General features: G+C 56.5%; 1 protein-coding gene across 5 annotated transcripts; it reads left to right on the top strand.

Moving 5' to 3' along the window:
• The first annotated feature begins 427 nt into the window (after positions 1-427).
• Positions 428-26,763, top strand: SLC25A48 (solute carrier family 25 member 48). Of its 5 annotated transcripts, none has more exons than XR_010306478.1 (8): positions 428-2,295; positions 4,015-4,058; positions 7,815-7,886; positions 9,642-9,894; positions 11,299-11,544; positions 13,101-13,234; positions 25,018-25,452; positions 26,679-26,758. XR_010306478.1 is itself a non-coding variant. In XM_064162183.1 (8 exons), exons 1-7 carry the CDS (start codon positions 2,250-2,252, stop codon positions 17,275-17,277), a joined length of 918 nt encoding a protein of 305 aa, XP_064018253.1. In that variant the 5' UTR covers positions 428-2,249; the 3' UTR covers positions 17,278-17,284; positions 26,679-26,747. The 5 variants fall into 5 exon arrangements, 4 of the variants coding, with proteins under 4 accessions (XP_064018253.1, XP_064018252.1, XP_064018254.1 ...); XM_064162183.1 differs by lacking the exon at positions 25,018-25,452 and adding an exon at positions 17,155-17,284 and having other exon boundaries at positions 26,679-26,747; XM_064162182.1 differs by lacking the exons at positions 25,018-25,452; positions 26,679-26,758 and adding exons at positions 17,155-17,284; positions 17,375-17,747.
• The last annotated feature ends 284 nt before the right edge of the window (positions 26,764-27,047 follow it).

Below are 27,047 nucleotides of genomic sequence, written 5' to 3'. Positions count from 1 at the left end.
CAACAACTTCCTCCTAACATCCATCCTAGACCTCCCCTGGCACAGCTTGAGACTGTGTCCCCTTCTTCTGTTGCTGCTTGCCTGGCAGCAGAGCCCAACCCCACCTGGCTACAGCCTCCCTGCAGGGAGCTGCAGGCAGCAATGAGCTCTGCCCTGAGCCTCCTCTGCTGCAGGCTGCACACCCCCAGCTCCCTCAGCCTCTCCTCACAGGGCTGTGCTCCAGGCCCCTCCCCAGCCTTGCTGCTCTTCTCCAAGCACCTTCCAGCACCTCAACATCTCCCTGGAATTGAGTGGCCCAGAACTGGAAGGGAAGGGCCATTGCATCTCCTGCAGAGGAAAGTCACACAATACAGAATGACAGGGGTTGGAAGAGACCTCTGGAGACCCAAGCCCTATGCCAGAGGAGGTTCACCTAGAGCAGGTTGCACAAGAAGGTGTCCAGACTGGGTTTGAACGACTCCAGAAACGAAGACTCCACCACCTCTCTGGGCAGCCTCTTCCAGGGCTCCAGCACCCCCAGTGCAAAGAATTGCCCTCTCATGTTTCAGTGGAGCTTCCTCTGTTCAAGTCTGTGCCTGTTACCCCTTCTCCTGTCACTGGGCACCACCCAAACAAGACTGGCCCCATCCTGCTGACACCCACTCCTGAAGTACTGATATGCGTTGAGGCGATCCACCTGCAGCCTTCTCCTCTCCAGGCTACAACCCCCTGAGTCCTTCAGCCTTTCTTCCCCTGAGAGATGGTTTGGTCTCCTAATTATCTTCGTAGTCCTTCATACCCCTGAAGCCCAAGAGCAGTTTGCTGCTGGAGGTGGTGAGCATGAGGACACCAGTGCTGTGGTGAAGGACCAGGAGGATGCTGTTGAGTGCTTGGCTCAGGTGAAAGAGATGAGATTTACTAACTGAGAGTGCTACAGAGGAGGCACAGCAGCCAGGCTGGGCTCAAGATCTGATATCCACCATCCTAGAGAGAGAGAGAGCCCAGTCCTCAGTGTGAATCAGAAAGGTATGTCAGGAATTGTCAGAAAAGGGTTTGAGATCGAAGCCAGTGGAGGTCTCTGTGCTGCTGAGTGCCTGGCCCCTTCTGTCTCTGGTGGTTCTGTTGCCCAGTGACTCAGGAGAGTGAAAAGGAGCATCTGGCATGGAAGAGGAACTCGACAGCGAAAGACAGGACTGAGGGCAAGGCAGGGAAACAGAGGTACAGGAAAGAGATGGAGGCTGTGGAGAAGGAAAGGGACAGGGAATAATGGTTCATTGCTCTCCAAAGCACTGGATTTGGGAATACCTCCTGAAAAGACAATCCAGAAGTTCCTAAAAAGATGATGCCAAAATTTGGGATGCTCCTGGAGAAGACAGTATGGAAACTAGGGATATCCCCTGAGGAGAGAGTGCAGAAACTGGAGGTTTCTCCTGGGAAGCTACTACAGAAATCTGGGCTATCCACTGGAAAGATAGCACAGAAACTGGGGATACCTCCTGAAAAGATTATTTCAGTGGAGCAAAAGGAGATGTTTTTCAGCTGAGTAAGGCTGTCCTTATCCTTGGATCTATACCTCTAATTTAAGACTTCATAGCCCTCAAACCCCTGTTTTCTCCCCCTGCGCACAGACCTCCTTTCCCTGTTGCTGGCCGTCGAGGAGCCGGGTCTGCCCCCGCTACCTGACAGCTGGCAGCATCCATCCCACGTGGAACACTCTTGCTGCCCCCCCGTGTCTTCCCCGCCTGCCCGGGACCCTCCCCGCTGCCGCCCGGCCGCCGTCTCCCCGCCGCCGGCCCCTGCGCGGCTCCTTTAAGGCCGGTGCGTGATGTCACCGGGGCCCGGAGACACTGTGCGGACGGCGGGGAGAGTGCCGGGGGGACCCCTGCGCTCCGGTGACCCTCTGCCCGCTGGGGCACCCCTGCCCGGAGGGGACCGGTGGCCGGCGGCCCCCCTGCCCGCCTGGCACCTTCTCTTTGTCCGGTGGAGATTCTCTCCGCGGCGGGGACGGCTGCCCGGTGGAGACCCCCTGCGTGGAGGCACCCAGAGCCCGGCGAGGACTCTTCTGCCCAGCGAGACCTTCCTGCCCAGTGGAATCCCCTGCCCGGTGGGAACCAGCGCCTGGAAAGGAAAGTCCTGCCTGGCGTGAGCCTCTTTCCCGTGGAACCTCCTCCCCGTGGGGACCCCTGCCCGCTTGAGGATTCGTTGCCGCCGGAGGGACTCTCGGCCCGGTGGGGACCCTCTGCCCGGTGGAACGGTCTCGGCGGCTCAGGATGGGCAGCCTCCAGCTGCAGGACTTCGCTGCGGGCTGGGTGGGCGGTAAGTGATGGCAGCGGCTCGGGGTGTTGGAGGGAAGAAGGCAGCGGTAGGGGTACAGGAGCATGGGTGGGCGTAAAAGCCTCCGGGTGCCCCAGCGGCTGCGCGGGTTGCTGGGCTCCGCTTTGGCTCGGCAGCGCAGCTTTAATCCGGTTTCCACAGGCGGGATAGTTAAAACCTGAGCCTCGGTCCGGCTGCTGCTGCCATGCCGGGGCCGGGGCGCGGCTGCCGGAGTCACCCCCGCGCAGCTCCGGCCGGGCGCGGAGCGGAGCTGCTGGGGCTGGCAGCAGCCGACGCTGGGTGTGCTCCCCCGCAAAGCCGCACACGCCCCCGGGGGGCGGCAGCGCCCCGCTTTGACCCCGCCACCCCGATCGGCAAACAGGCGCTGGCGGCAGGGAGGGGATCGATGCGGGCTGCGGGAAGCGCTGACTGCAAACACCGGCAAAGAGACGGCAGCGAGCGGAGGAAACGCTGGGGGCTTTAAACCGCTGAGGAGGAGCACGGCCGAGCTGCTCTGCTTCTAGGACGGGCAGAGACACAACTGTGGCACTGGCCACCTCACAGCAGAGCTCTGCCCAGGCTCATCCCAAGGCTCAGAAGAGAGCGTGAGACAGTCTGTGGATGCAGACCAGGCAAATGAGGTTAACTGGCTCTAAAGCCACCCAGACCCTCTGGCAGCAGGCTGGACCAGCAGCTGACTTTGAGATCCCTGCGGGGAGCTGCGCAGCACACAGGGCTGACCCCGACCCCCTGGGGAGCGGGACAGCATGTCTGGGGGGCACACAGCCACTGCACTTGGTGTGGGTGGCAGTGGCCAGCTTTCCTGCCGAGAGCTGGACCTATGGTGGTCTCAGGTTAAGGTTCAGGAGGGCAGGGGACATTTCATAAGAGCTTTTTCAGTACAGTCGTCATGTGTTGACCCAGGACATTATGCTCTTTTCAGTCCTTATCCACTATGAGTGGGACATTCCATGCAGTCTCTAAAGCACGTGGGGACAGGGTTTGCACAGATCTCTACAGGCACCCGAAAACCTGCTGCTGCTGTTTGTAACAAGCAGACAAAACCACATCCTGGCCGTGGCACCTGGACTGCTCTGCCCTCCTGGAGAAGGGGGCAGCCGAGTCACCCTGTGCCCTGCCATGGGCAGTCCTGGCGGTGAGCAGCGTGGGGAGGTGGGCAGGATGCTAAGGGGGACTGGGCCAGGTTCTCCTGAGGAGCCAAGGGGAATGAAGCTGGATGAAGCTGTAGAGGTTGGTGCAGAGCAGGATCCTCTCTTTTCCTGAGTCACCCCTGACAGGTGCCTCTGTAAACTGCTGTTATAGGAGCAGCGGATGGGGGCTCACAGCTCTCACCTACAGTCAGCTCTGGGGCACCTCTGCCTGAGCCGGGAGAAACCGCCTGTGTCTAAGCCCAGCCTCATCATTTTGAGGCCAAAAGCCTGCGTGACAGTGCAAGAGGGGTTTGCTCATGGGCAGGGCACACAAATACAACACCTCCTCCTGCTTGTGAGGGGTAAAGTTGGTGGAGTCCGGGGAAGCAGTCGAGGATAGCTGTGCTAATACTTCCACCCAGCTTTTACTTGTTTTCAGACAGGCACTGCAGTGAGCATTGCTCTGGCTTGGTCCAGTGCAGCTGTTCCTCCTCCCCTGTAAACCCACTGCCTCCTGTCCTGTCACAAAAACTCTTCAATGCCCTGTGCAACACTTTGCTCTCTCCCCCAGGAACTGTCAGCGTGTTTGTGGGTCACCCCCTGGACACAATCAAGGTAAGACACGTTGAACCAGGCTCTCACATCACCACTCAAAACCCCACTGACAGGCAAAGTGGCCTCTCTGAGATGATGCCTCAAGAGAGTTTCATTTCTCCCATCAGCCCAAGGGGGAACTCCACCTGGGCAGGCATGTTTCCACAGCCTCTCCTCCTCTCCCAGGCAGGTTTTGGAGGAGGAACCAGAAGGCCTGGCTGATAGGCACGAGTTCCTCCAGTGAGGAGGGCTCCTGCTGAACATTAAACCTGGCCTTACTTAATGTGTGGCTCACCAAACAGTTCTGCCAATGCTTTATTGAACTTTGCCACAGAGGAGCATTCAAAGGGCAACAGAGGAACTGTATTTGCTTTGCTGCAGGCACATTTTTATGTGTTTTCCTAGTGCTGACAAGGCTGAGAGGGCAGAGTGCTGACATGATTTTATCCCAAGGCTATGAGATGCAATATTTACTATTCCTGCAAGACAATTATTCCTCAGAGGGAAAGATTAAGAGATGTAGGAAGATATTTGCTGCCATGATGCAGACAAGCCCACGGACACACCAGTGCAGCCTGACTCAGCCAAGCTGCAGAGATACAGAGCAAGCTCCTTTCTCTGGCCTCAAGCTGCACCAGGGGAGGCATAGGTTTGATACTAGAAGGAACTTCCTTGCTGAAAGGGTTCCAGGTTTGATACTAGAAGGAACTTCCTTGCTGAAAGGGTTCCAGGTTTGATACTAGAAGGAACTTCCTTGCTGAAAGGGTTCCAGGTTTGATACTAGAAGGAACTTCCTTGCTGAAAGGGTTCCAGGTTTGATACTAGAAGGAACTTCCTTGCTGAAAGGGTTCTCAGACTGGAACAGGCTCCCTAAAGAGGTGGTTGAATCCCCACCCCTGGAGGTGCTTAGAAGACCTGGAGATGTGGTGCTGAGTGCCATGGTACAGCACCAGACTTGGTAGAGCTAGGGAGTGGTTGGACTCAATGATCTAAAGGTGCTTTTCCAGCCAGAAGGAATCTGTGATTCCCCTTGTGCAGCTGTAGCCATCTCTGGCCACCTTTCACTGCTTCAGCTCCTCTGCCGTGTGCTCTGATCTGGCTCAAGTCCTGTTGCTGGCACCAGGCAGTGCTGCCAGAAGTGGGAGGTCCAAGAGCCAGTGATGCTGTCTGTGCCTTAGAGACCCCTGGAGGGTGAAGAGGAGGCAGGGTCCAGCGAGGCCCGTGTCCCTTCCCTACCCCAGCCACCCCCCAGCACACAGCTGCCTCTGGGATCAGGAGGTGGCCTGCCAGCCCTGTGCTGTCTGAGCTGCTAAGCTGATAGCAGCCCTACAACCACTGCTGAGCAAGGATGGCTGCAGACCCCGTGCTGGAGGAACTTCATGGCTGCCCATGGCATGGGCATGGCCAGGGCAGGCAGCCTCTGCCCAGGGTTGCCAAGGCAACACCCATCTCAGGCTGGCCATCAGAGTGCCACTGCCAGGTTTGGGGGGAGTTTGGTAGCAACAGAGAGGATCCTGATGGAAAATGTGGGTTGTGTGGTACCCACACGACAGCTCCCACCAAGCAGACCTCCTCCTTCAGCCTGACCCCTTCCCAGCATCACAGGATCCCAGAATCCTCGAAGGTCCTCTTGTCCAGCCCCTTGCAGTCAGCAGGGACACCTGCAACTGGATCAGGATTCTCAGGGCCCCACAAAGTTTGACCTTGGATGTCTCCAGAGATGGGACCTTGACCACATCTCTGGGCAACCTATTGCAGTACTTTTCCACTCTGCAACTTCCATCAAACTCAAGCAGCTCTTGTGTTTTATTCCATGGTGCTGCAAACCTATAAATAGTTTTCCACTGAAATCACTTTTTCATCCCCGTTGCATTAACTTCCCCTTGTTCAGTTTTGGGTGTCACCCACGAGCCCTGTGGTGCTCATTAGCATGTAACAGAAAGAAGAAGCTCCCTGAGGAGTATCCCTGCTGGTAGAAGTCGGTAGAGATGTCAGCAGGGGTCTCAGTGCTGGATGGTAGCTTAGCTAAGGGCCATGTGCATGAGGAGCAGCCCGTGAGGGCACTCAGCTGCCCTCTGTTACTCAAAACCTGTATTAACTTGAACCTGTGAAGACCTGGTTACTGTGTAAAGGAGCCAAAACCTGAGCCCATGGAGCCAGGATGGAAATGCCTGGGCTGAAGCCAGGAGGTAACAGAGGGCCATGCACTGTAGCTGTCCTGTCCTGGGCTGCCCAGGGGTCAGCCAACCTCCTGGCTGGTCCTCTCTGACCCCAGCATGAGCCACGGCACGCACTGGTCTGCACCCAGCGCCTGGGCCTGCCTGCACAGCAACCTTCCCCTGCCAGCTGCTCTGCAGGGGCTCATTGAATGTCCTGCTCTGGCTGCTGCCTTCTCCGTGGGCTCTGGCCAGCCTGGGAGCACTGCTTGGTGGGAGCAGATGGGTGCATGGAGCAGACCCTGGGTGAGGGATGAGCTGGAGGTTTGGTCCTTTCCACTCTCCAGCCAGGGTCTCACCATGGCATCCCACCAGCGAGGCTATTAGAGAGCTCTGGGCTAAGTGATTGTGCCACTGAACCTTCTGTTTGCTGTTCTAAAGCTCTCTTTAGGCACAAACTCTGGAGGCACAAACTCTTTTGGACTTTAAACCCCCAAATAAAATACCTGCCTCACTCTAATGTAAGTCAGGGCTGAGCCATGGCAGGGCCTGGGCAGTGTCCCTCTAGCAGAGGTTCACACTACCCCTCCAGGCTTCATCCTTCCTCCTAGCAGCAGTGCTGGTGGCTGTGACCAGTTACATTGTCCCCATTCCCTAAAAACATCACAGGCAGAGCAGATGTGAGGCTCTTCCTATAAAAACGAGCTCTGGCCTCAGCCAGGGTCACTCCACAGAGCCCAGCATGGTGGGGGCTGGAAGGGACTTGTGGGGATCATCCAGTCCAACCCTTGTGCTAAAGCAGGGCACCTACAGCAGCTTGCCCAGGAGCACAATGTCCAGGGGGGTTGGATTCTCTCCAGAAAAGGAGACTCCACAACCTCTCTGGGCAGTGGGCAGCTGGGAAGCATGGCACTGCCTGCAGAGTGGGTGCAGTGTGGAGCTGGGAAGCATGGCACTGCCTGCAGAGTGGGTGCAGTGTGGAGCTGGGAAGCATGGCACTGCCTGCACAGTGGGTGCAGTGTGAAGCTGGGAAGCATGGCACTGCCTGCAGAGTGGGTGCAGTGTGGAGCTGGGAAGCATGGCACTGCCTGCAGAGTGGGTGCAGTGTGAAGCTGGGAAGCATGGCACTGCCTGCAGAGTGGGTGCAGTGTGAAGCTGGGAAGCATGGCACTGCCTGCAGAGTGGGTGCAGTGTGAAGCTGGGAAGCATGGCACTGCCTGCACAGTGGGTGCAGTGTGAAGCTGGGAAGCATGGCACTGCCTGCGGAGTGGGTGCAGTGTGAAGTTGGGAAGCATGGCACTGCCTGCACAGTGGGTGCAGTGTGAAGTTGGGAAGCATGGCACTGCCTGCACAGTGGATGCAGTGTGAAGCTGGGAAGCATGGCACTGCCTGCACAGTGGGTGCAGTGTGAAGCTGGGAAGCATGGCACTGCCTGCACAGTGGGTGCAGTGTGAAGCTGGGAAGCATGGCACTGCCTGCACAGTGGGTGCAGTGTGAAGCTGGGAAGCATGGCACTGCCTGCACAGTGGATGCAGTGTGAAGTTGGGAAGCATGGCACTGCCTGCACAGTGTGGAGCTGGGAAGCATGGCACTGACTGCCTCTCCTGGCTGTGTTTTGCAGACTCGACTGCAGGCTGGACAGGGCTATGGGAACACACTCAGCTGCCTGCTCACCGTCTACAGAAACGAGTCCGTGAGTGCTTTGTCCTGCTCAGCAGCTGCTGGGAGAAAGGGCAGGGGGAGACCTGCAGCAAGCAGCTGCACAGAATTGCACCCCAGCAGTTCTAGGAGTAAAGTTGGTGCAAGCAGGGCTGCAAAGCCTCGCTGCCCTCCCTGGCTTACCTCTAAGGGAAAAGACAGGTCCCTGGCACACACGGAGTGACAAGTGGCACTGCTGGTGTCTGCCCCTGGGGCAGGGTGCTTCATCCACAGTGCCTCCTCTGCTCAGACCTGCTGGCAATGCTCCACCAGAGGCGTTTTGATGACTTTGGTGGTGCCAGGGCAGAAGGTGGCCATAAAAGGGATTTTTTATGTGGGTTCACAGAACCATAGAAGGGGTTGGGCTGGAAAAGATCTTCAAAGGTCATCTAGTGAGCAGGGCACCGGTGACTGTCTCGGCAGCAGAGTTCAGGGTTCAGAGAGCTGGGATCAGCAGCACCGAGTCCAGCTGGAGGCCTGTGGCCAGTGGTGTCCCCCAGGGATCAGCACTGGGTCTAGTTTTGTTCAGTGCCTTCACCAATGCCCTGGCTGAGGGCACAGAGTGGGCCCTCAGCCAGCTTGCTGCTGGTGTGAAACTGGGAGGGGTGGCTGATAGCCTGTCAGGCTGTGCTGCCTCCAGCAACATCGGGACAGGCTGAGAGCTGGGGGAAGGAGAGCCTCAGGAAGCTCAAGGAGAAGTGCAGGGTCCTGCATCTGGGGAGGAGCAAGAGCAGGCACCAGTACAGACAAGGGGATTCCTGCTGGAAAGCAGAAGCAGCCCCATGGAGAAAGACCTTGGAGTGCTGATGGGTAGCAAGTCCTGCATGGGGCCTTGTGCCCAAGAGGGATGATGGCATCCTGAGGTGCAGCAAACAAAGTGTGTCCAGCAGGGCCAGGGAGGTTCCCCACTCCTCTACTCTGCCCTGGTCAGACCACACCTGGAGTATTGTGTCCAGTTTGGGCTCCCTAATTCAAGCAAAACAGATGTGCTGGAGAGATCCACCAGAGAGCTACGAGGGTGACTGGGGGACTTGAACACCTCTCCTCTGAAGAGAGCCTGACAGCCCTGGGGCTGGTTAGTCTGGGGAAGAGAAGGCTGAGAGGGGATCCCTTCGATGTCTATAAATATCTGAGGGGTGGGGGCAGGATGAAAGTGTCAGGCTGTCACGGTGGTGCCCAGTGATAGACAAGGAACAACAGCTACAAGCTGCAACCCAGGAAGTTCCACCTCAACATCAGGAGAAACTTCTTCACTGTGAGGGTGCTGGAGGCCTGGAGCAGGCTGCCCAGAGAGGCTGTGGCATCTCCTTCTCTGGAGGCTTTCCAAACCCACCTGGATGTGCTCCTGTGTGACTGCCCTGGGTGATCCTGCTCTGGCAGGGGGCTTGGACTGGATGATCTCCAGAGGTCACTGCCAACCCCAACATTCTGTCATCTTCAACGAGAGCAGATTGCTGAGCCCCATCCAACCTGACCCTGAACGCTTCCAGGCATGGGGCTTCTACCACCCCTTTGGGCAACCTGTGCCAGTATCTCAGCACCCTCGGTGTAAGAAACCTCTCCCTTCTGCCTAGTCTGAGGCTCCTGCTCCTTCAGCCTGCCTGAGCTCTGCACAGCCTCTGCAGGCCTGTAGAGCAGGAAGGGGTTTGCACTCAGCTGGTTCCAGCAGACCTGCTCCTGGGCTGACAGAACCTGGGGCTCACGCTGCCCGCTGCGGCGGCCTCTAACTGCTGCTGCCCTCCCCGGCTAGGTGGCTGGGTTCTTCAAGGGCATGTCCTTCCCCCTGGCCAGCGTGGCTGTCTACAGCTCCGTGGTGTTTGGAGTCTTCAGCAACACCCAGCGGCTCCTGAGCCAGCTGCGCCACGGCGACCCCGCGCAGCCCCCGGCCCTGGCCGACACGCTGCTGGCCAGCACGCTGGCAGGGCTGGTCTCCGTGGGCATCGGCGCCCCCGTGGACCTGGTGAAGATAAGGCTGCAGATGCAGACACAGTCATACACTGCAGGTAGGATGCAAGAGTTTCCTTCTCCTTCCCCTGCCACTTCTTGGCTTTGCTTCAAGACTTGGCTCTCTGCTGCCTGGCGCAGCTGCAGCTGAGCTCAGAGTGCCTGCTCCTGCTCGGGATAGGGCCCGGGCTGCTCAGCTCAAGGGGAGATGCTTTACCCATGAACTGATCAGCTCTCTGTAGGTATTTCTACCCAACTGGGATCAATAATGAACACAGGGGCAGGTCTGCTTAGGACCAGAAGCTGTTGGGCAGGAGCCAGGTCCCCTGGAGACGCCACCAGCCGTGCCATGGCTGCCAGTGCTAATGCCAGCTCCTCCTCATAGAATCGACCAGGCTGGAAGAGAGCTCCAAGCTCCTCCAGCCCAACCTAGCACCCAGCCCTGGCCAATCAACCAGACCATAGCACTAAGTGCCCCAGCCAGGTTTGGCTTCAACACCTCCAGGGACAGTGACTCCACCACCTCCCAGGGCAGCCCATTCCAGTGACATTCCTCCTGCTGCTGCACACCTTCAGCCCCGCATACGCTGGTCCATAAACCCCTCCCTGTTATTCCCTGCTCTGTCCAAAAGCACAAGGACACATGGATGCTGGAATGCTGCTGGCAGCTTTGGGGCAGGGTTACAGGTACCCAGGTCAGGAGGGCATGCTGGCAGCTGAAGCTGCAGGCAGCACGAGCGGCTCCTGCTTGAGAGCTGCCGGCAGGGAGCAAACTCCTCCAGGGCAGGTGCAGAGCTGAGGGAAGAGCCTGCAGGTTTTCCAGCTGAGCAGCCTGGATGGCAGCAGCTCCACAGCTCTGTGGTGATTCCAGCTGTGCTGCTCTGCTCTGCAGTGCTGAGATCTCTCTATGGCTTTGACAAAAGAACAGCACGGCCAGCACTAAAACCCCCCACGGCCAGCATTAAAAGCCCCCATGGCCAGCATTAAAAGCCCCCATGGCCAGCATTAAAAGCCCCCATGCCAGCTTTAAAGCCCCCATGCCAGCATTAAAAGCCCCCAGGGCCAGCATAAGCCCCCGTGCAGGCTTTCCAAAAGCAGCTTGGCTGCGTGGGGAGGGCCAGACCCTGGAGCTGTCAAAGCTTTCCGGGATGCAGCCTGGCAGCAGGTGTGGTTAAGACCCAGGAAGACCTGGGCACATGGCTCCAGCTCCCCTGGGAATGTCACTGGGCACATGCTGCCTGGGGGCATGAGGAAAACCCATCCTGAGCTGTCTGAACTCCTTTCAAAACTGGACCCAAATCCTCTTTCTCAAAACCTTTCCCCCCCCCTTGCTGCACGTTGATCCCAGCGCAAGCAGCGGGGCGGCAGTGATTGCCCTGGGGCGGGGGCGGCTCTGGAGGGGAGCTGTGCTGCCGTGCACCTGCTCTGATGGTTGGATGCTGTTGGGTTTTCTTTTGCAGCAGACCCCAGAACACAGCCCACGGTTGCTGGCTCCCCGGCGTACCGGGGCCCGGTGCACTGCTTCAGGACAGTGCTGCAGAAAGAGGGACTGGCAGGGATCTACCGAGGTGCTGCAGCAATGCTCCTGAGGGATGTGCCTGGATACTGCCTCTATTTCATCCCCTACACCCTGCTCTGTGACTGGAGTGTCCCCGAAGGAGGCGTTTCCCCCACTCCCTCCTCGGTCTGGCTGGCTGGGGGTGCAGCAGGTAAGCACTTTCTTTTCCCACAGCACTGGCAAGAGCACAGGAAGGTTCCCAGGGCAGATAACAGGGGTGACTCGGGGGCCACCAACCTCCTGGTCACCGGGAGAGGACATGGTGCTAACGACCTTCCCCCCTGCCCCGGGGCTCTGCCCTGGCAGCACAGCTGCGCTTTATGGCTTGACAGACTTTATGGGAGGGTTATCGGAGCTTGTATCAGAGCTTCATCAGAGGATAGCAGCCAGACCTTCATCTCCCTGGCTGTCCCTCAGCAGCCTCGTGTCGCACTGCCAGTGACGCAAGGCAGCCAGGATGCCTCCAGAGCAGGACTTCAACCTGTTGGCTTCCCACCAGCAGGGTGTGCACCCTGCCTGCCTGCCCGCCCGCAGCAGATGCCGAGCTGCTGTTGCTGCTCTTTCTTCCCTCTGTACACCTGCCCTGAAGACTGGCACGTGTGTGTGCCATGGCTGCATGAATAGGGGCACCCCTGTACCCACCCCCCATTTCATGCCCACCTCTAAACTGCAGGCCCCCAAATGCAAGTCAAGCTTTGGCTCAGGTAATGGCTACAAAATCACAGAATGACTTGGGTTGGAAGGGACCTTAAGGATCATCCAGTTCCAACCCCTTGCCGTGGGCAGGGACACCTCCCACCAGCCCAGCTTGCTCAAGGCCTCATCCAACCTGGCCTGGAACACCTCCAGGGAGGGGGCAGCCACAGCCTCCCTGGGCAACCTGTGCCAGTGTCTCACCACCCTCACTGGAACGATTTTCTTCCTAATCTCCAGTCTCAGTCTGTCTTCCTGCAGCTTCAATCCATTCCTTCTCATCCTGTCACTCCAAACCCTTCTAAAAAGTCCCTCCCCAGCTCTCCTGTAGCCCCTTTCAGGCTGCTCTGAGGTCTCCCTGCAGCCTTCTATCCTCCAGGCTGAACGGTCCCAGCTCTCCCAGCCCATGCCCACAGGGGAGGGACTCCAACCCTCTCATCATCTCTGTGGCCTCCTCTGGACTGGCTCCAACAGAAATGCCCTCCCTGCCAACAAACAGAGCCCTGGCCCACCTGGGCAGGCTGTCTGGTCTGCTCCAACACTCACACTGACCCAGAGAACCTCTCCTCTGTCCAACTGGGCCATGGCAACGCATCTCAGAGGCCTGCAGCCTGATCCTGGTCGCAGGAGGTGAACCTGCCTCTTATTTACATTTTGAGCTCAGACTTTGCTTTCCCACAGCATTATCTGAGGGCTCCACTCCTCCTGACACCATCCCCAGCAGCAGCTGCCTGCAGCTTGGGCTCTTCCCACCGCACACCCCTGCTCCTCTAGGAGCATGGCAGAAGAAGAATTTGCACTTTGGGGAGCATCTGCTGGGCTGCCTGCTTCTGATTACCACCAATAACCCCCCTCAGATCTCTACAGGGAGCTTTGCTCCCAGAAGTGCCATCCCTGTGCCTGGGCATCCCACGAGAAGGATGTGGTAGATGCAAGATGAGTTGCAGAGCCTGCTGACCTGCGACCACGGCAAGACAGAGAGGAAACTGCTCAAATACCTCTGCCTTTTTCTAGGAGCCATTTCCTGGGCGGTTGCCACTCCCATGGATGTTGTGAAAAGTCGAATCCAGGCGGATGGAGTTCATTTAAGCAAGTACAGAGGCACCCTGGACTGCATCCTGCAGAGCTACCAGAGCGAGGGCTTCAAAGTAAGTGATGCTTGCAGTTAAAGCTGGGTGTGAGGCACCGAATTGTCAGCTGGGGGTTGCAAGGGCTGCTGCAAACCTGGCTGTAGGTCGGGAGAGAAACGATCGCTGATAAATCCTAATCATGGCAGGAGGTAATTGTTGTGTAGGCTCTTCCTAAAAGCACAGCAGAGGGAGCAGTAATTTGCCTTGCAGTGAAACTCTGAATGACTGGGAGGGGTTGGGGGGGGTCACAGTCTGCTGGGGTGACTGACTGAGAGTTACACTTCGTGTCACTGCATTTAATGGTGGCTGTGATTTGACTCAGCATAAGCGAGAGGCAGCAAACCCTTGTCTCTGTGATTGCTGCCACGAAATGCAGAGGGCAAACGCTTCCCCTTAGCACCGCAGCCAGAGGCAGCCCCTCTGGCTTCTCCGAGCAGTGCTTTGGTGCTGCAGCCCGGGGGTGCCCAGGCTCAGCGAGCGCGGGGGAGAGCTGATGGAGCGTGTTCTGAGGTCAGAATTGCTCTGGTTTCCGAGCATGGGGATGGGCTGCCTGCCAAAACCCATTCTTATCGTCTTTCTCTGACCCATCAGCCCAGGGAAAGGTGTTTGTTTTACCTGCAAACGCTGCCTCCGGCAGGACGCGGGTGGCAGAGCAGCAGGCTCCGCAGCTTTGCTGTGCTGCCTCCGCACGGTGACCAGGAGCAACCCATTCTGCAGTGGAGATAGACCTGGACTGAAGTTGCTCTCAAGACATCGTGTGGCCTTTTAGCTCCCAAGTGTTCATCTTCACATTCTGAGGGAAAAGGTAGTGGGCTGCAAAAAGCAAAGCAACCTGTGAAGCCACAGGCACGCAGGAATTAAACAGCTGCCAGCATGCCACACGTTACGGCCAAGGCTTCCAGCCTGGCTCTGGTTCTGATGCTGAGTGAAGCAGAGCTTCCTGGAGGGATGCTGAAGCCCTTGCTTGGTTGGTCAGAGGAGGATGCCCAGGCTCTCTGCAGGTTACACACTGAAGCTCAGAGTGGCTGACAAGGTGTCCAGGTGTTTTCCCTTCCCTCCCCACCCTCCTTGTCCTGCCTGGATACTAACAACTCATTCAGGCACTTTGTTTTGTTTGAGCTCCAAGCTGCTGGCAGCTTTTCTATCACGCCTAGCACCCAGACCAAAGCCAGCAAGGCAGGATTGAGTAAGAGCTGATCATAAGACAGGATCCTTCTTTCATAAGGAAAAGCTTTATAGATGGTGGTAATTGGCAAGCTCAGGCAGCAAAGGAAGAGCACTGACAGTGCTGGGAGTAACTGCCAGGTGTGCACACGAAGCTGTGGGTGCAGTCCTCTTCCCTCTGCTCAGGCAGCTCTGCTCATTCTGAAGGGGAAAATCGGTGCCTCTGAGCTCTGCTTCATCATCTCCAGGATTTACCTTGGCTCTGTTGTGTTGGTTTGTGGATGCTGCAGAAAACCTTCATTTCCTCTTTGCTAACAAAGCAAAACACCCCCAGGGGCCAGTATCCTAAATACCCCCACACTGCAATTCCACTCTGCAGACTCTGTCCTGAGCTGTGTGAGTGTGGTTTGGTTCTGCACCAGCCAGCAGCAGGCACTGGATCCACTGGGAGTGAGAGGTGGTGGTGGTTAGCTGAGGGGAAACGCTGCTCAGCCACGGAAACGGAGGAGCTCTGGTCCTGGAGCTGAGCTCTTCCATGCCCTCTTACAGCAGCTGTGGCAGCTTTGCCTTTGTAAAGCCTGGCAGGGAGCTTGCTTTGCTCCTGGTACTTTTCACATCTCTTCTGAACTTAAGAGCTTACTCCTAAAGGCATGCTGAGCTGAGATCATCAGCAGATTGCTTTCCCAAGGCATCAGTAGAACACCCACAGAGCCCAAGAAACATTGACTGCCACTATCAGCAAGAGAGGCCTTTGCAGGCTCTTGGAGGAGGAGATTGTCCCCCGGGACCCAGCACTGGGGACACCACACCTCCAGTGCTGGGCTCACTGCTGGGCACTGCAGTGTAAGGAGGACACTGAGCAGGTACAGAGAAGGCACAGCAAAGCTCCTGAGGGCTTTGGAGAAGAGGGCTGCTGGGAGAGCCTGTGGCAGCTGGGGGTGTTTAGCCTGGTGAAGAGGAGGCTGAGAGGAGACCTCGTTGCCCTCTGCAGCTCCCTGAAAGGAGGTTGCAATGAGGCTGGTGTTGGCCTCTTGTCCAACACAAATAGGGACAAGGGGAAAGGGCTTTAGGCTGTGCCAGGGGAGGGTTAGGTTGGATATGAGGAACGATTTCTTTGCCACAGGAGTGGTCAGGCTGCCCGGGGAGATGGTGGAGTCACCATCCCTGGAGGTGTTCACAAACAAGTAGGTGTGGCATGCTGGTACATGGTCTAGCAGTCATGGAGGTGCTGGGTGGAAGGCTGGAGTGGATGACCTTAGAGGTCTCTTCCAAGCACAGTGATTCTGTCATCAGTGAGCACAGCCAGGAGCCTGGGTGCCTAACGGAGGCAGCCTGTGAGGAACAGGCCAGCAGAGTCCCTGCAGCAGCATCACCCCGGGGTGGGTGGTTTGGGCACACCAGACAGTGCCGTGCGGAGCAAGGAGGGGTTCAAAGCCAACATCAGGAGTGAGGGGGCACATGGACCCCGCTCCACTTCTTGGCTGTTTGAGCACTTGGAGGCTGCAGGGTCTCAAGTGCCAGGGTCTCTTCCAAGGATACAGAATGGAGTAGCCTGGCTGTGGATGTTTGTTGTTGTGATGAATGGGCCCTCTGAGGAGAGGGACACCTTCCTAGGACAGCATCAGCCTTTCTTCATAGGGCTGGAACCCCTCTGCTGTGAGGACAGGATGAGGGGAGACCTTCTGGTGGCCTTCAGTACTTAAAGACAGTGATTAGAAAGATAGAGACAGACTTTTTAGCAGGGCCTGTTGTGACAGGACAAGGGCTGGTGAGTTTCAGCTGAAAGAAGGCGATTCAGAGTGGACAGAAGGGGGGAATATTTTACGCTAAGGGTGGTGAAAGCCTGGCCCAGGTTGCCCAGCGAGGTGGGAGATGCTCCATCCCTGGAACCAATCCAGGTGAGGCTGTTTGGGACTCTGAGCAACCTGCTGTAGTTGCAGCTGTTCCTCCTGAGTGCAGGGGGACTGGACTGGATGAGCTTTTTTTTCCCAATCCAAACCATTCCCTGATTGTGGGATCTGCATAAGCACCAAAGCTGGACCTTAGGAATCACCAGATAAAAATACCAGCTTCTACCAAATGATTTTTCCCAAAGCTGGTGCTGAGAGCTGGTTCTCAGCAAGGTACAGTTGAGTTTTCTGTTGATTGGGAAATCTGTTCTATGCTCAAAGGTGAAACCTGCAAAATAGTCTGCCTGGCACAGTGCCTGCCCTGGGCTGGCTCACAGCCACACCGCTCCCTCTCTGCTTCCCAAAGAGCTTCTGCTCCCACAGCCCCAGCCCTGGCTCTCAGAGCACTGGCTGCATGAAGCCAGCAGCCTGCTGGTTGTGCCCTGGCCTTGCTGTGTTCCTCACGTGCCAAGTGAGCAAAAGGTAGGACAACACTGGCAGATGTCTGAGGTTTCTTGCTTGCTGCTTTACACCAGTGGCATGAGGACATTTTGTCATCCTTTACCTTTTGCAGCTCTTGGTGCCGGATACAGGTGGGGAGGCACAGAGCACACTGGCACCAAAGCAGTCTCTGTAACCAGCACCTTGACACCAAAGCAGTTGTTGTCACCAGCAGTGGCACCAAAGCAGTCACTGCCACCAGCACGCTGACACCAAAGCAGTCACTTGGAGCCCTGTGCTTCCAGTGCCCAGCTCAGGGTGGAGTGGCAGTGAGAGCAGAGTGGGGTTTGGTTCCCCAGGCCAGCGTGCCCTGCTCTGCTGTCTGCTCTCTCTTCTCTCTGGCAGCAGGCAGCCTGTTGTGCTCTAACCTTTCTCCATCCACAGGTCTTTTTTAGGGGCATCACGGTCAATACAGTGCGAGGATTCCCAGTGAGTTCAGCCACATTTCTTGGCTATGAACTTTCCCTCAAAGCAATGAAAAGAGGCCAGTCTGAGAGCAGTCCTTAACTTCCAGGTCAGCACATAAAGCCCCTCTAGCTTTATTCAAATGAGAGAATCAATCTTGGAATCAAATGGAGCTGCAATTGTACTGATCCTCTGACAGGCAGAGAGCTTCCACGGGTACCGAGACCTCAGCAGCCAGACACGTGTCAGAGCTGGGTCTGTGGGACTTGGAGCAGGCAACAGATGTGCTGATGGACTTCAGTCCAGACCTCCTGGAACCTCACTGCAGTCTGCTCTGGTGCTTGTGATTGTTTTGATCAGGAGGAGTCAGAAAAGGAAACCTGAAGCAAGAATCTTCTCTTCAGTTTTGAATTCTCTCTCCCACTCAGCTCCCTGCACAGTGTCCTTGATCCACGCACAAAGAGCTGAAATTAAGCCCTTTCCAAGTGTCTTGGCTGTCACCTCACAGCCTGACTCATTCCCTCATAAACCTAGGGCTGCATTGAACCTCTCTGGTTAAAGAAACCCCTTTAGCAGTTAGCTCCTCAAGATGATTCTTGGCAGACTTTGCTGTTTATCTGCAGTGCTTCCTAAACCTCCTCCTTTCATATGTCAAAAGTGTTACCAGGAAGGCCTGAAAGTCTCCAACCTTCCTGAGCCAAATCAGCAGTGTGGTGTTGGTGAGGGCTCAGCTGCTCTGAGAGAAGACTCCTGTCCTGCTCCTGCAGCATCTGTTTTCCCTTCTGCCACGAACTTTGCTCTTGGTGGAACTGCAAACTGCACCAGCTCCACCATGTCCAAAGACTCTAACCCAATCTTTCACTCCGGTGTCTAAGAGCACCTTGACCATGCCCACGGTGGTGTCGGGCTCTTCACCCAAGACCTTTCTCCTGCTGAAGTAAGAGAACAGCTTGCTCCCCCTCCCCACCCCAGCGAGATACTCCCCACCCCAGCCACCCAGCACCAGCCTGGGGAGCCTCCCTTGTACAGGGCTGCGCAGGATGCTCTTCTGTTTTGTGCCCAGGGAAAGGAGGAGGTGTGGTGGCTGAGCAAGAGCTTTTGGTGTAGGAAGGTCTGGATTCCCACCACATCCCAGCTTGCTTTCAGGATCAAAGAAATGGATGGGTTCACCTGTTCCAGTGGATCCTCACCTTCCACATGACGGAGCTCTCCAGTCTGCCTCCACCTAGCACTTACCAGGATAAAATGCAAAGGGCTTCAGCACCTCCAGGCTGTTCTCCAAGGTATAAGCTGCACCAGGAGATGGGAGGATGTTAAATTCAGAGGCTCAGCTGCTCCTCCTCTTCAGAAAACCGTAAACCAAGCCCACATGTCATGCCCATGGCTGCCTGTGAAGTTCCCTGCCTAACTCACCTGGTTCAGCCCTGTCAGGGCCTGCAGGAGGTGTCTCATTAGACCTTCTGATCTCCCTGACCTGATGATCCAGTTTGAACACTGCCAAACCCTGCAGGCATCAGCCATGGGTGACCAGCACCAGAGAAAGTCTCCTCAAGGGATGCAGAGTTTATCCCAAACTATACCTCCAGCTCCCTGCTGCAGCCAGGGCAGACCCAGGGCTCTTTGGTCTACCTCAGCCTTTCTGCCATTCCAAGATGGGTCTTGGCTGTGCTGTTAAATATCTCCACGCTTTGTTTTCTAAGCATGGAGCTTCTTACACCCAGACCCAGCAAGAACCTGTCCTGTTGGGACAAGAGGACTTTGGTGGCACCAGCAGCCTTAGCAGATGCCCTCAGGCAAGGTTTCTGAAGACAGGCTGGAGCAGCTGTCCAGCCTTCCTCCCCAAGAGGGGGAGAAGGAGAGAGGAGCTCCTATGTGAGTGGAGGGATTGGTGACACGACTGGAATGCCTCAACAGACAGTGCCTAACAACCTGCAGCCTGCAGCCAGCACTCAGAAGTGGCATCCCTGCAGTGGGAGCTGCCTTCGGGCCAGAAGGGTGGCTGCAGCCCAGCCTGGCCTGCACAAGGCACAGCTGGAGGTGCTTTGTCTCAGGACTGGCAGGCGAGCAGGCTGAGGGTGCTTTGAGCTTGGCAGGCACAGAGGGAGCTGCTTTGGGTAAACAGGGCGGATGAAATTGATGAGCCTTCACACAGGTATTTGTCGTTGGCCGCAGCTGAGGATTCAACCTTTCCATGCTGTCTAGTGTAGTGCCTACAAGTCAAACACGTCCTTGGGATGCCTCTGCAGGGGGGCTGCTGGGTTTCAGAGCAATAAAGGCTGATGCTTATCTGCCTGCGTTATGTAAAGGGGAGCCTGACTTCGTTAGGCTGAAGCGGTTTGCACCAAGCTGTGCATCTGGGGGACTCTGCCTTCACCCTGCTCTCACAGTGCCCAGAGTCCGTCCTGGTCGGCGTCTTGCTGGGTACAGTGTGGCCCTGGGCTGCATCCAGAGCAGCGTGGCCAGAGATGGAGAGGGGATTCTGCCTGTGCTCTGGGGAGACCTCGCCCACCCTGCTGCATCCAGCTCTGCACTCAGTGCAGGAAGGACACGGACCTGATAGAGCAGGTCCAGAGGAGGACATGAAAATGGACAGAGGGCTGGAGAACCTCTGCTGCAAGGACAGGCTGGGGGTGTTCAGCCTGGAGACGGTTCTAGAGGGACTGTTTGCAAAAGCCTAAAGGGACAGGATGAAGGCAATGGCAGCAGATTGAGATTGGATTCTGCACCAGGAGGGTGCTGGGACACTGCAACAGGTTGCCCAGGGAGCTGGTTGAGGCCCCAGCCCTGGAGATATTCAAGGTGAGGTTGGAACAGGGCTCTGGGCAAGCTGATCTATGGAGGATGTCCGTGCTGAGTGCAGGGGGTTGGACTGGGTGAGCTTTGGAGGTCACTTCCCACCCAGGCCATTCTGTGACTGTGTGTGAAGCCCTGACCCCACACTGGAGCTGCAGAGTGATTTCACAGGCTCACAGGATGTTAGGTGTTGGGAGGGACCCAAAGAGATCATCAAGTCCAGCCCTCCTGCCAGAGCAGGACCATACAATCTAGCACAGGTTGCACAGGAAGGCGTCCAGATGGGTCTTGAAAGTCTCTAGAGAAGCAGACTCCACGACCTCTCTGAGGATCCTGCTCCAGTGCTCTGGCACCCTTACGGTGAAGAAGTTCTTCCTCATGTTGAGGTGGCACCTCCTGTGCTGTAGTTTACACAGAATCATAGAATAGAATCACAGAATCAGTCAGGGTTGGAAGGGACCACAAGGATCAGCCAGTTCCAACCCCCCTGCCATGCCCAGGGACACCCTACCCTAGAGCAGGCTGCACACAGCCTCAGCCAGCCTGGCCTCAAACACCTCCAGCCATGGGGCCTCTGCCACCTCCCTGGGCAAGCCCTTCCAGGCTGTCACCACTCTCAGGTGAAGCATCTCCTCCTCACGTCCAGGCTGAACCTCCCCACCTCCAGCTTTGCTCCATTCCCCCAGTCCTGGCACTATTTCTGCTGCCATGCTTCATCCAGCTAAACCAGGCTTGAGCTGGCTGTCCAGGACTTACCAGGCACAGTTCCTGTGCAGGACACAGCTGCCAGGAGCTGCCTGGTGTGAGAAGGGAGCAGAGGGCAGAAAGCTTCCACGTAAATCCGTGAGAGGTGGATCGTGAATGAAGAGCTTTGGCCACATGATGGCAACCTCGGCTGTGGCAGGGCACGGACCTGTGCCAGCAGCTGGAGCTGCCAGGCAGTCTGCTCCTCTCCTGCTCCATTCAGAGCCCAGAGGACCTCTGGAGATCATCCAGTCAGGCTCCTCTGCTAAAGCAGGGCACCCACAGCAGCTTGCCCGGGAGCACAGTGTCCAGCTGGGGTTGGAAGCTCTGCCGAGAAGGAGACTGCACAACCTCTGTGTGCAGCCTGCTCCACGCCCCCAGCACCCTCACACCAAACAAGTTTTGCTGTTAGTTTAAGTGGAACCTGCTGGGTTCCAGTCTGTGCCCACTGCCCCTTGTCCTGTCCTTGGGCACCGCTGGCAAGAGTCTGGCCCCAGCCTCTTGCCCCCTACCCTTTAGTTCTTGAATCAGTGCAGGGAACCCTGGCACTGGTAACGAAAGAGAAAGGAGATGAGGAGGACCAGGGGTGCAGAAAGAAAAGCATTTTCCCTGTGAGGGTGACAAAACACTGGAGCAGGCTGCTCACAGAGGCTGTGGAGTCTCCTCTGGAGACCTTCCAAACCTACCTGCATGTGTTCCTGTGTGACCTTGCCCTGGCAGGGGGGGTTGGACTGGATGAGCTTTCGAGGTCCCTTCCAACCCCTCATGTTCTGTGCTTCTGTGAGAGCCACTTTTGCCCTTCCCTTGCCCGCAGCATGAGCACACCCTCAGAACTGCCACGCCTGGCACAGCTCTATGGCTGCCCAGCTGTGCTGGCACTGGTGGTGCTGCAGCTCCTACAGCAGCCTTCACCAGATGCTGCTGCGTTTGCCCCAGTTTACAGCACGCAGGGCTGCGGGACACGGAACAGGGACCAGCAGCTCAGCTCCCCACCCAAAGCAATTCAACAGGAACCAAGTTCCCAGTGAAGAGAGCCCTGACCTGAGGGCTTTGATGCTGGGAGAAGCTCTGTGAGGTGGAGCAGTCTGCAGTTGCCCTCTGGACAGGGGGCAAGGACTGGGCTGCCTCTCCTTGTTTGCATTGCCTTCTGCTGCTGGGCACCGATAATGCCCTTGACCCTTCTGCAGCTGACATCCCATGCAAGAGCTCATCCTCAGCAATGTTAGCAGCTGCTGAAGCTCTGTCTGTGGTGGCTCTGGGCCCGGCTGAGACATTCTCAGGCCTCAGGAGTCCCTGCCTGCCACATCCACACCTCAAGTGAAGGCAAGATCACAGTTCCCATCTCGGTTTCTCTGTTTGTGTTGCACTCTGAGACAGAAGAGCAGGCAGGAAGATGTCTATCTCCTTGGTCTACCTGGAGTTCTCTGTTGTGCTGTGCAGCTTGCTAGAGCATAGATTCCTCTCCCAGGCCTTGCATTCCTGTAAGTCAAGACAACCAATGCCTGCTTGTTCCTATGAAGAAGAAGGTAAAGTGTAGGGTGAGAAGGCAAAGGTGAGATCCAAGGGGACAACGGGGAAGAAGGTCGAGTTGCTCAATGAAATACAGACTGCACAAGAAAAGCTTCCTTCCTCTGAAGTCTTCTTCCTATTGGGCTTCCTACATGGCCTGATCACTGATGACTGTGCTCAGTGTGTAAAATGTCCTTCCAGAGACAGGCTCCAGAAGGAACAGAGCCACTCTGTGAGGGGAAACTGAAATAGCTGCACTGATCTTCAAAGCTGTCCTTGAACTGCAGATCTGCCTTAGCTCCAGAAGCAGACACTAGTGGCAAGCCCAAGCTGTTAAGAGCCATACATACAGCAGGAGAGGTCCCAGCAGCTGCAGGTGAAGCTTGACTCTGAGGCACAGGGTGCTGGCAGCATCCAGACATCCCTTCCTAGCACAGGTGAAATGCTGAGGCTGGGGGACTGCAGAGCACCACGTCTCTGAAAGGAACTATGTGCAGTTCTGGAGCCCCCAACACAAGCAGGACATGGAACTGCTGGAGCCAGGCCAGAGGAGGCCACCAAGATGCTGAGAGGGCTGCAGCAGCTCTGCTCTGAGGACAGGCTGAGAGAGCTGGGGCTGTGCAGCCTGGAGAGGAGAAGGCTTGGAGGAGACCTCAGAGTGGCCTTGCAGGATCTGAAGGGGGCTACAGGAAGGCTGGGGAGGGACTACTGACAAGGCCTGGGAATGAGAGGATGAGGAGGAATGGGTTTGAACTGGCAGAGGGGAGATTGAACCTGGATGTTAGGAAGAAGTTCTTTGCAGTGAGGGTGGTGAGACACTGGCACAGGTTGCTCAGGGAGGTTGTGGAGCACAGAATCACCCAATGCGAACTTTGATCACATTCTGTGATCCTGTGCTCCACAACCTCCCTGGAGGTGTTCAAGGCCAGGTTGGATGAGGCCTTGAGCAACCTGTTCTAGTGGGAGGTGTCCCTGCCTATGGCAGGGGGTTGGAACTGGCTAAACCATTCCATGATTCTATGATTCTAACCAGCAACAGAAGAAGGGGACACAGTCTCAAGCTGTGCCAGGGCAGGTCTAGGCTGGATGTTGTTAGGAAGTTGTTGGCAGAGAGAGTGATTGGCATTGGAATGGGCTGCCCAGGGAGGTGGTGGAGTTGCTGTGCCTGGAGGTGTTGAAGCAAAGCCTGGCTGGGGCACTTAGTGCCATGGTCTGGTTGATTGGTTAGAGCTGGGTGCTAGGTTGGGCTGGAGGAGCTTGGAGCTCTTTTCCAACCTGGCTGATTCTGTGGTTCTCCTGAGTGCTGAAGAAAGCAACAGATAACTTTGGGTGACAAGGAGAACCACTTGGAGAACACAGAACTTTGCAGCTGGGGAAGCACTGCCTGAGGCTGCCCTGGTGCTTCAGGAGCAGCACCCACACAGCCTCTCCTGTATAGCAGCAGGACTTGCTTAGCTCACCTTCATGGCTTGGCCCAGCTCATGGCATGTTCACAGAATCACAGACCTGGCTGGAAGGGACCCTCAGTGGTCACCTTGTCCAACCCTGCTGCAGTCAGCAGGGACATCTCCAAAGGTTCCCCCACACAGCAAAGCCTTTTCCCCTTCGGGCAGCATGCCTGACCCTCAGCACAGGGAGCCCTGGCAGGTCTCCTGCAGGAGGGCAGTCTCCTGGAGAGCCTGCTCTTACTCACGGTGTGAGGTGTGCTCCAGTAGCCCTGCATACTGCACTAGCAGGCTGCCACCTCTGTTTCCCTCCAGCAGGATGCAGGTGGGTCCTCTAGGCTTGCAGCAGGCAAAGCCACCTGTGCTGAGGGGCTGGCTGGAAGGGCTTTAAGACAGCCATGGAGTGAAGGCCTTGTGCTGCTGCCTGTCCTGAGTGGTCAACCTCCCTCCCCACACTGTGCTAAGAGGCAGATCCAGCAGCTGGGCTCACCTCACAGTGGGACAGCAAAAGAGGGTGAGTGGACCTCTGATCTGAGAGTGTGAGCTCTGCAGTGTTTCTCTTTCCTGGTGTGGCAGCAGCCAGGCCCACAGAGCCACCACAGTGACAGCAGTGGCATCAGGGAAGCCTCAAGGTGCAAGAGAAGTGCTGCTCTCTGTAGCCAGCTCTTGCTTTGCTCTGTTTACTTCTGGAGCCTGCCGGCTGTGAGGTGCCCTTGCAAGATGTGCAACGCCCAGCGTGGCTGGCATGCTGCTTTTTGTTTTCACATACCTCAGCTCTTGCTAAGAGCATTGCAACATGGAAACCTGCCTCACCTGCTGCCAGCCCCAGCAGAGCTCTGCTGGCTGCAGGAACAGGGGCAGCTTGCAGCCCCACAGCTGCCACAGCTCCGCTCCCCCACCTCCCGGCTCCTGACCATCACTGCTTTGGGACACTGAGTTTCAGTGGCTTGGAGGCAATCCAAACTCTTCTGAAGGTGGTGGCACCTCCATTGCCTGCAGAAGCTAACCTGGGTCCTGAGGACATCCTGTGGCACATCTGCCAGGCTGGAGCTGTGTGGCTACCAGCAGGTGCCACTGCCCTCTCCAGACTGGCAGATGAAACATTCCTTGAGGTCATCTGGACTTTACACTTCTGTCATAGGCAATCTTGCTATTACTGTGCTATGGTTTACCCATTAGCTGAAAGAAAGGGGGGTGGGGAAGAAATGATCTCCAAGCCACCTTATCTCTGGAAAATGAAACTACCAACAGCAGTTCTTCACTTGTGGTCTTTGTGAGCTCTGACATCTCAATGGGTGCAGAGTAAACATACACCAAGTCACTGTGTTATCTTGATGGCTTTCTTCTACAGGGAATCTTTTCTCCTGCCCTTAAAAAAACCCAAAGCCTGCAGAGTTTCTTGGAACCACTGCAGTGGGACACAGATGAAAGTGCTGAGTGCATCCAGCACACAAACGTCCAAGTGTGTGCTCACCCAGGCCTTCCACACCCCAGCCCCAGGAGCTTAAAGGTGACAGGAAGAGGTTGGGCTGCCAGGTGGGGTGGCAGAAAAGACTAAATTACCACAGGCTTTGGATCAGCATCTGAATGCTGGAATAAAGACTGAGCTCCAAAGAGAAGCCAGGAGAGAACTTCTGTGCCCAGCCCACTGCAGCTCTAACCAATACATGGAAAGTTCTTCCTCTGCCAGGTTGACTTCTGCTAATTCCTGATTTGCTGCAAACTGAACACAGCTTCTCTGGTGACCTATTTGCCCTGGAGCAACAACAGCAGAAGACAGATCACAGTGAGCAATCAAATAGAAATTAATCTATGTGGAGATGGCACTGGCACTGCTGGCAGCCAGACACTGCCAGGAGCAACTGCAGCAGCTCAGGAGCAGCTCTGGAAGCTCAGCAGCTCTGATTTTTCAGCTAGTAACAAAAATGCAGGTCTCATCCTTTGGGGCTGTAGACCTGGGAAGAAGTTACCTGACCTCAGGGTCCAGTGACCACAACTGCAGCTGCCTCATGGCAAGGTGCTAAGATGTTCCCTGCATGCACCTTATGCCAGCCATTGCTGCCTCTGCCAGAGCATGGCAGCTGCACTGAGACATCCTCACTTAGCTGAAGAGGCCCCAGAAACCCTCCTCAGTAGCTCAGATTTTGTCCACTCCTCTCCAAGGCAGAGTGTGGCAGCTGCAGGGCAGGATGAGGTTTCTAATGAACATGTTCCCCTTCAAAGGCAGAGGCAGCAGAAACTCCTGGTGGCCCCAGAGAGCCTCGTGCCCCTCTCTCCCCTTCGCTTCTCACCATGATCCTTGCACAGCCTTGGTGGAATCAAAGATGTTTGGGAATTCCTTCCTTTGAAACCATGCCACACCAAGTGTCCCACCAGTGCCAGACATCATTTACTGCCTTCACAGGTTTATGCCCTGACCTCATTGTTCCAGCTCCTGCCGTGGGGGCTTTGCTGGCTGAAGAAGCAGAGCGCAGCATGCCCGTGGCTCTGCATGAGCAAAAAGCTGGTTCTGCAAGGCAGACCTACCCCTCCTGGAAGCCTCTTTGCTGCTTTTCAGGGAATCACAGGGTCTCCATCACAAGTCAGTGATTTTAGCCCTTCTCTGCCAGCCCAGTGCCTGGCAGATGAATGCCACCCCTCCCTGTGATGAGCTTTGTGTGCTTGCAGAGCCTAGCGGAGCCTGCTGCCAGCTTTAACTTGCCAAGGGAGGGTCTCTGGCTGTTTCTAGGTATTCCCTGGAGCCTGTGTGAGCGCCGTAGCTGCCTAATGGGGTGTTCACTTCCCAACCCAAACCACCTAAGGACGACCTCCAAAGAAAAGGCAGGGAGCGCCCGCCCCAGCCCGGAGCTGCCGCTGGGTGCGAAGGCAGCAGGGGCAGGAGCAGGGGCAGGAGCAGGGGCAGGTCCCCTTTGCTCCGCTCGGCAGCAGGGCAGCAGCCAGGCTACCCCTTCTCTGCAGGCAGCTGCCAGAGGAGAACTCAGCAAACTGGGCTCCAATGCTTTCTCTTCCCAGGCCGGCTCGCAGAGGGATCTGCTCATGCTCCTGCCAGCCTGCCCAGAGCTGCTGCAGAGGATCCGAACGGCATTTACGGCGTGACAGCAGGGAAGCTGAAAAGCCAACACTGAGGACCTAAAGGATATCTGAGGGACCACCACCTCCTCTGCCAAGGTCTGCGGCTTGGGGAAAGGAAACCTGTGGCCAGAGGAAGCTCCAGCAGACACAGCCTGATCTGGGACTCCATCTGAAAGCACTGCCAGGCTGACACCTTCTGGGTCACCCCTTGGGACTGTCTTTGCACCCACTCCTTTCTGCTTGCGAGGGAATGGCTGCGATGCCACCCTGCAGTCAGCTTTTGCACCCTGAGGACTCAACCCTTCTGTG

This window comes from Pogoniulus pusillus, chromosome 22 (genome assembly GCF_015220805.1).
Source record: "Pogoniulus pusillus isolate bPogPus1 chromosome 22, bPogPus1.pri, whole genome shotgun sequence".
NCBI lineage: Eukaryota > Metazoa > Chordata > Aves > Piciformes > Lybiidae > Pogoniulus > Pogoniulus pusillus.
Note: the sequence above shows the minus strand (reverse complement) of the source record. Positions and strands in the feature narration are given on the sequence as shown.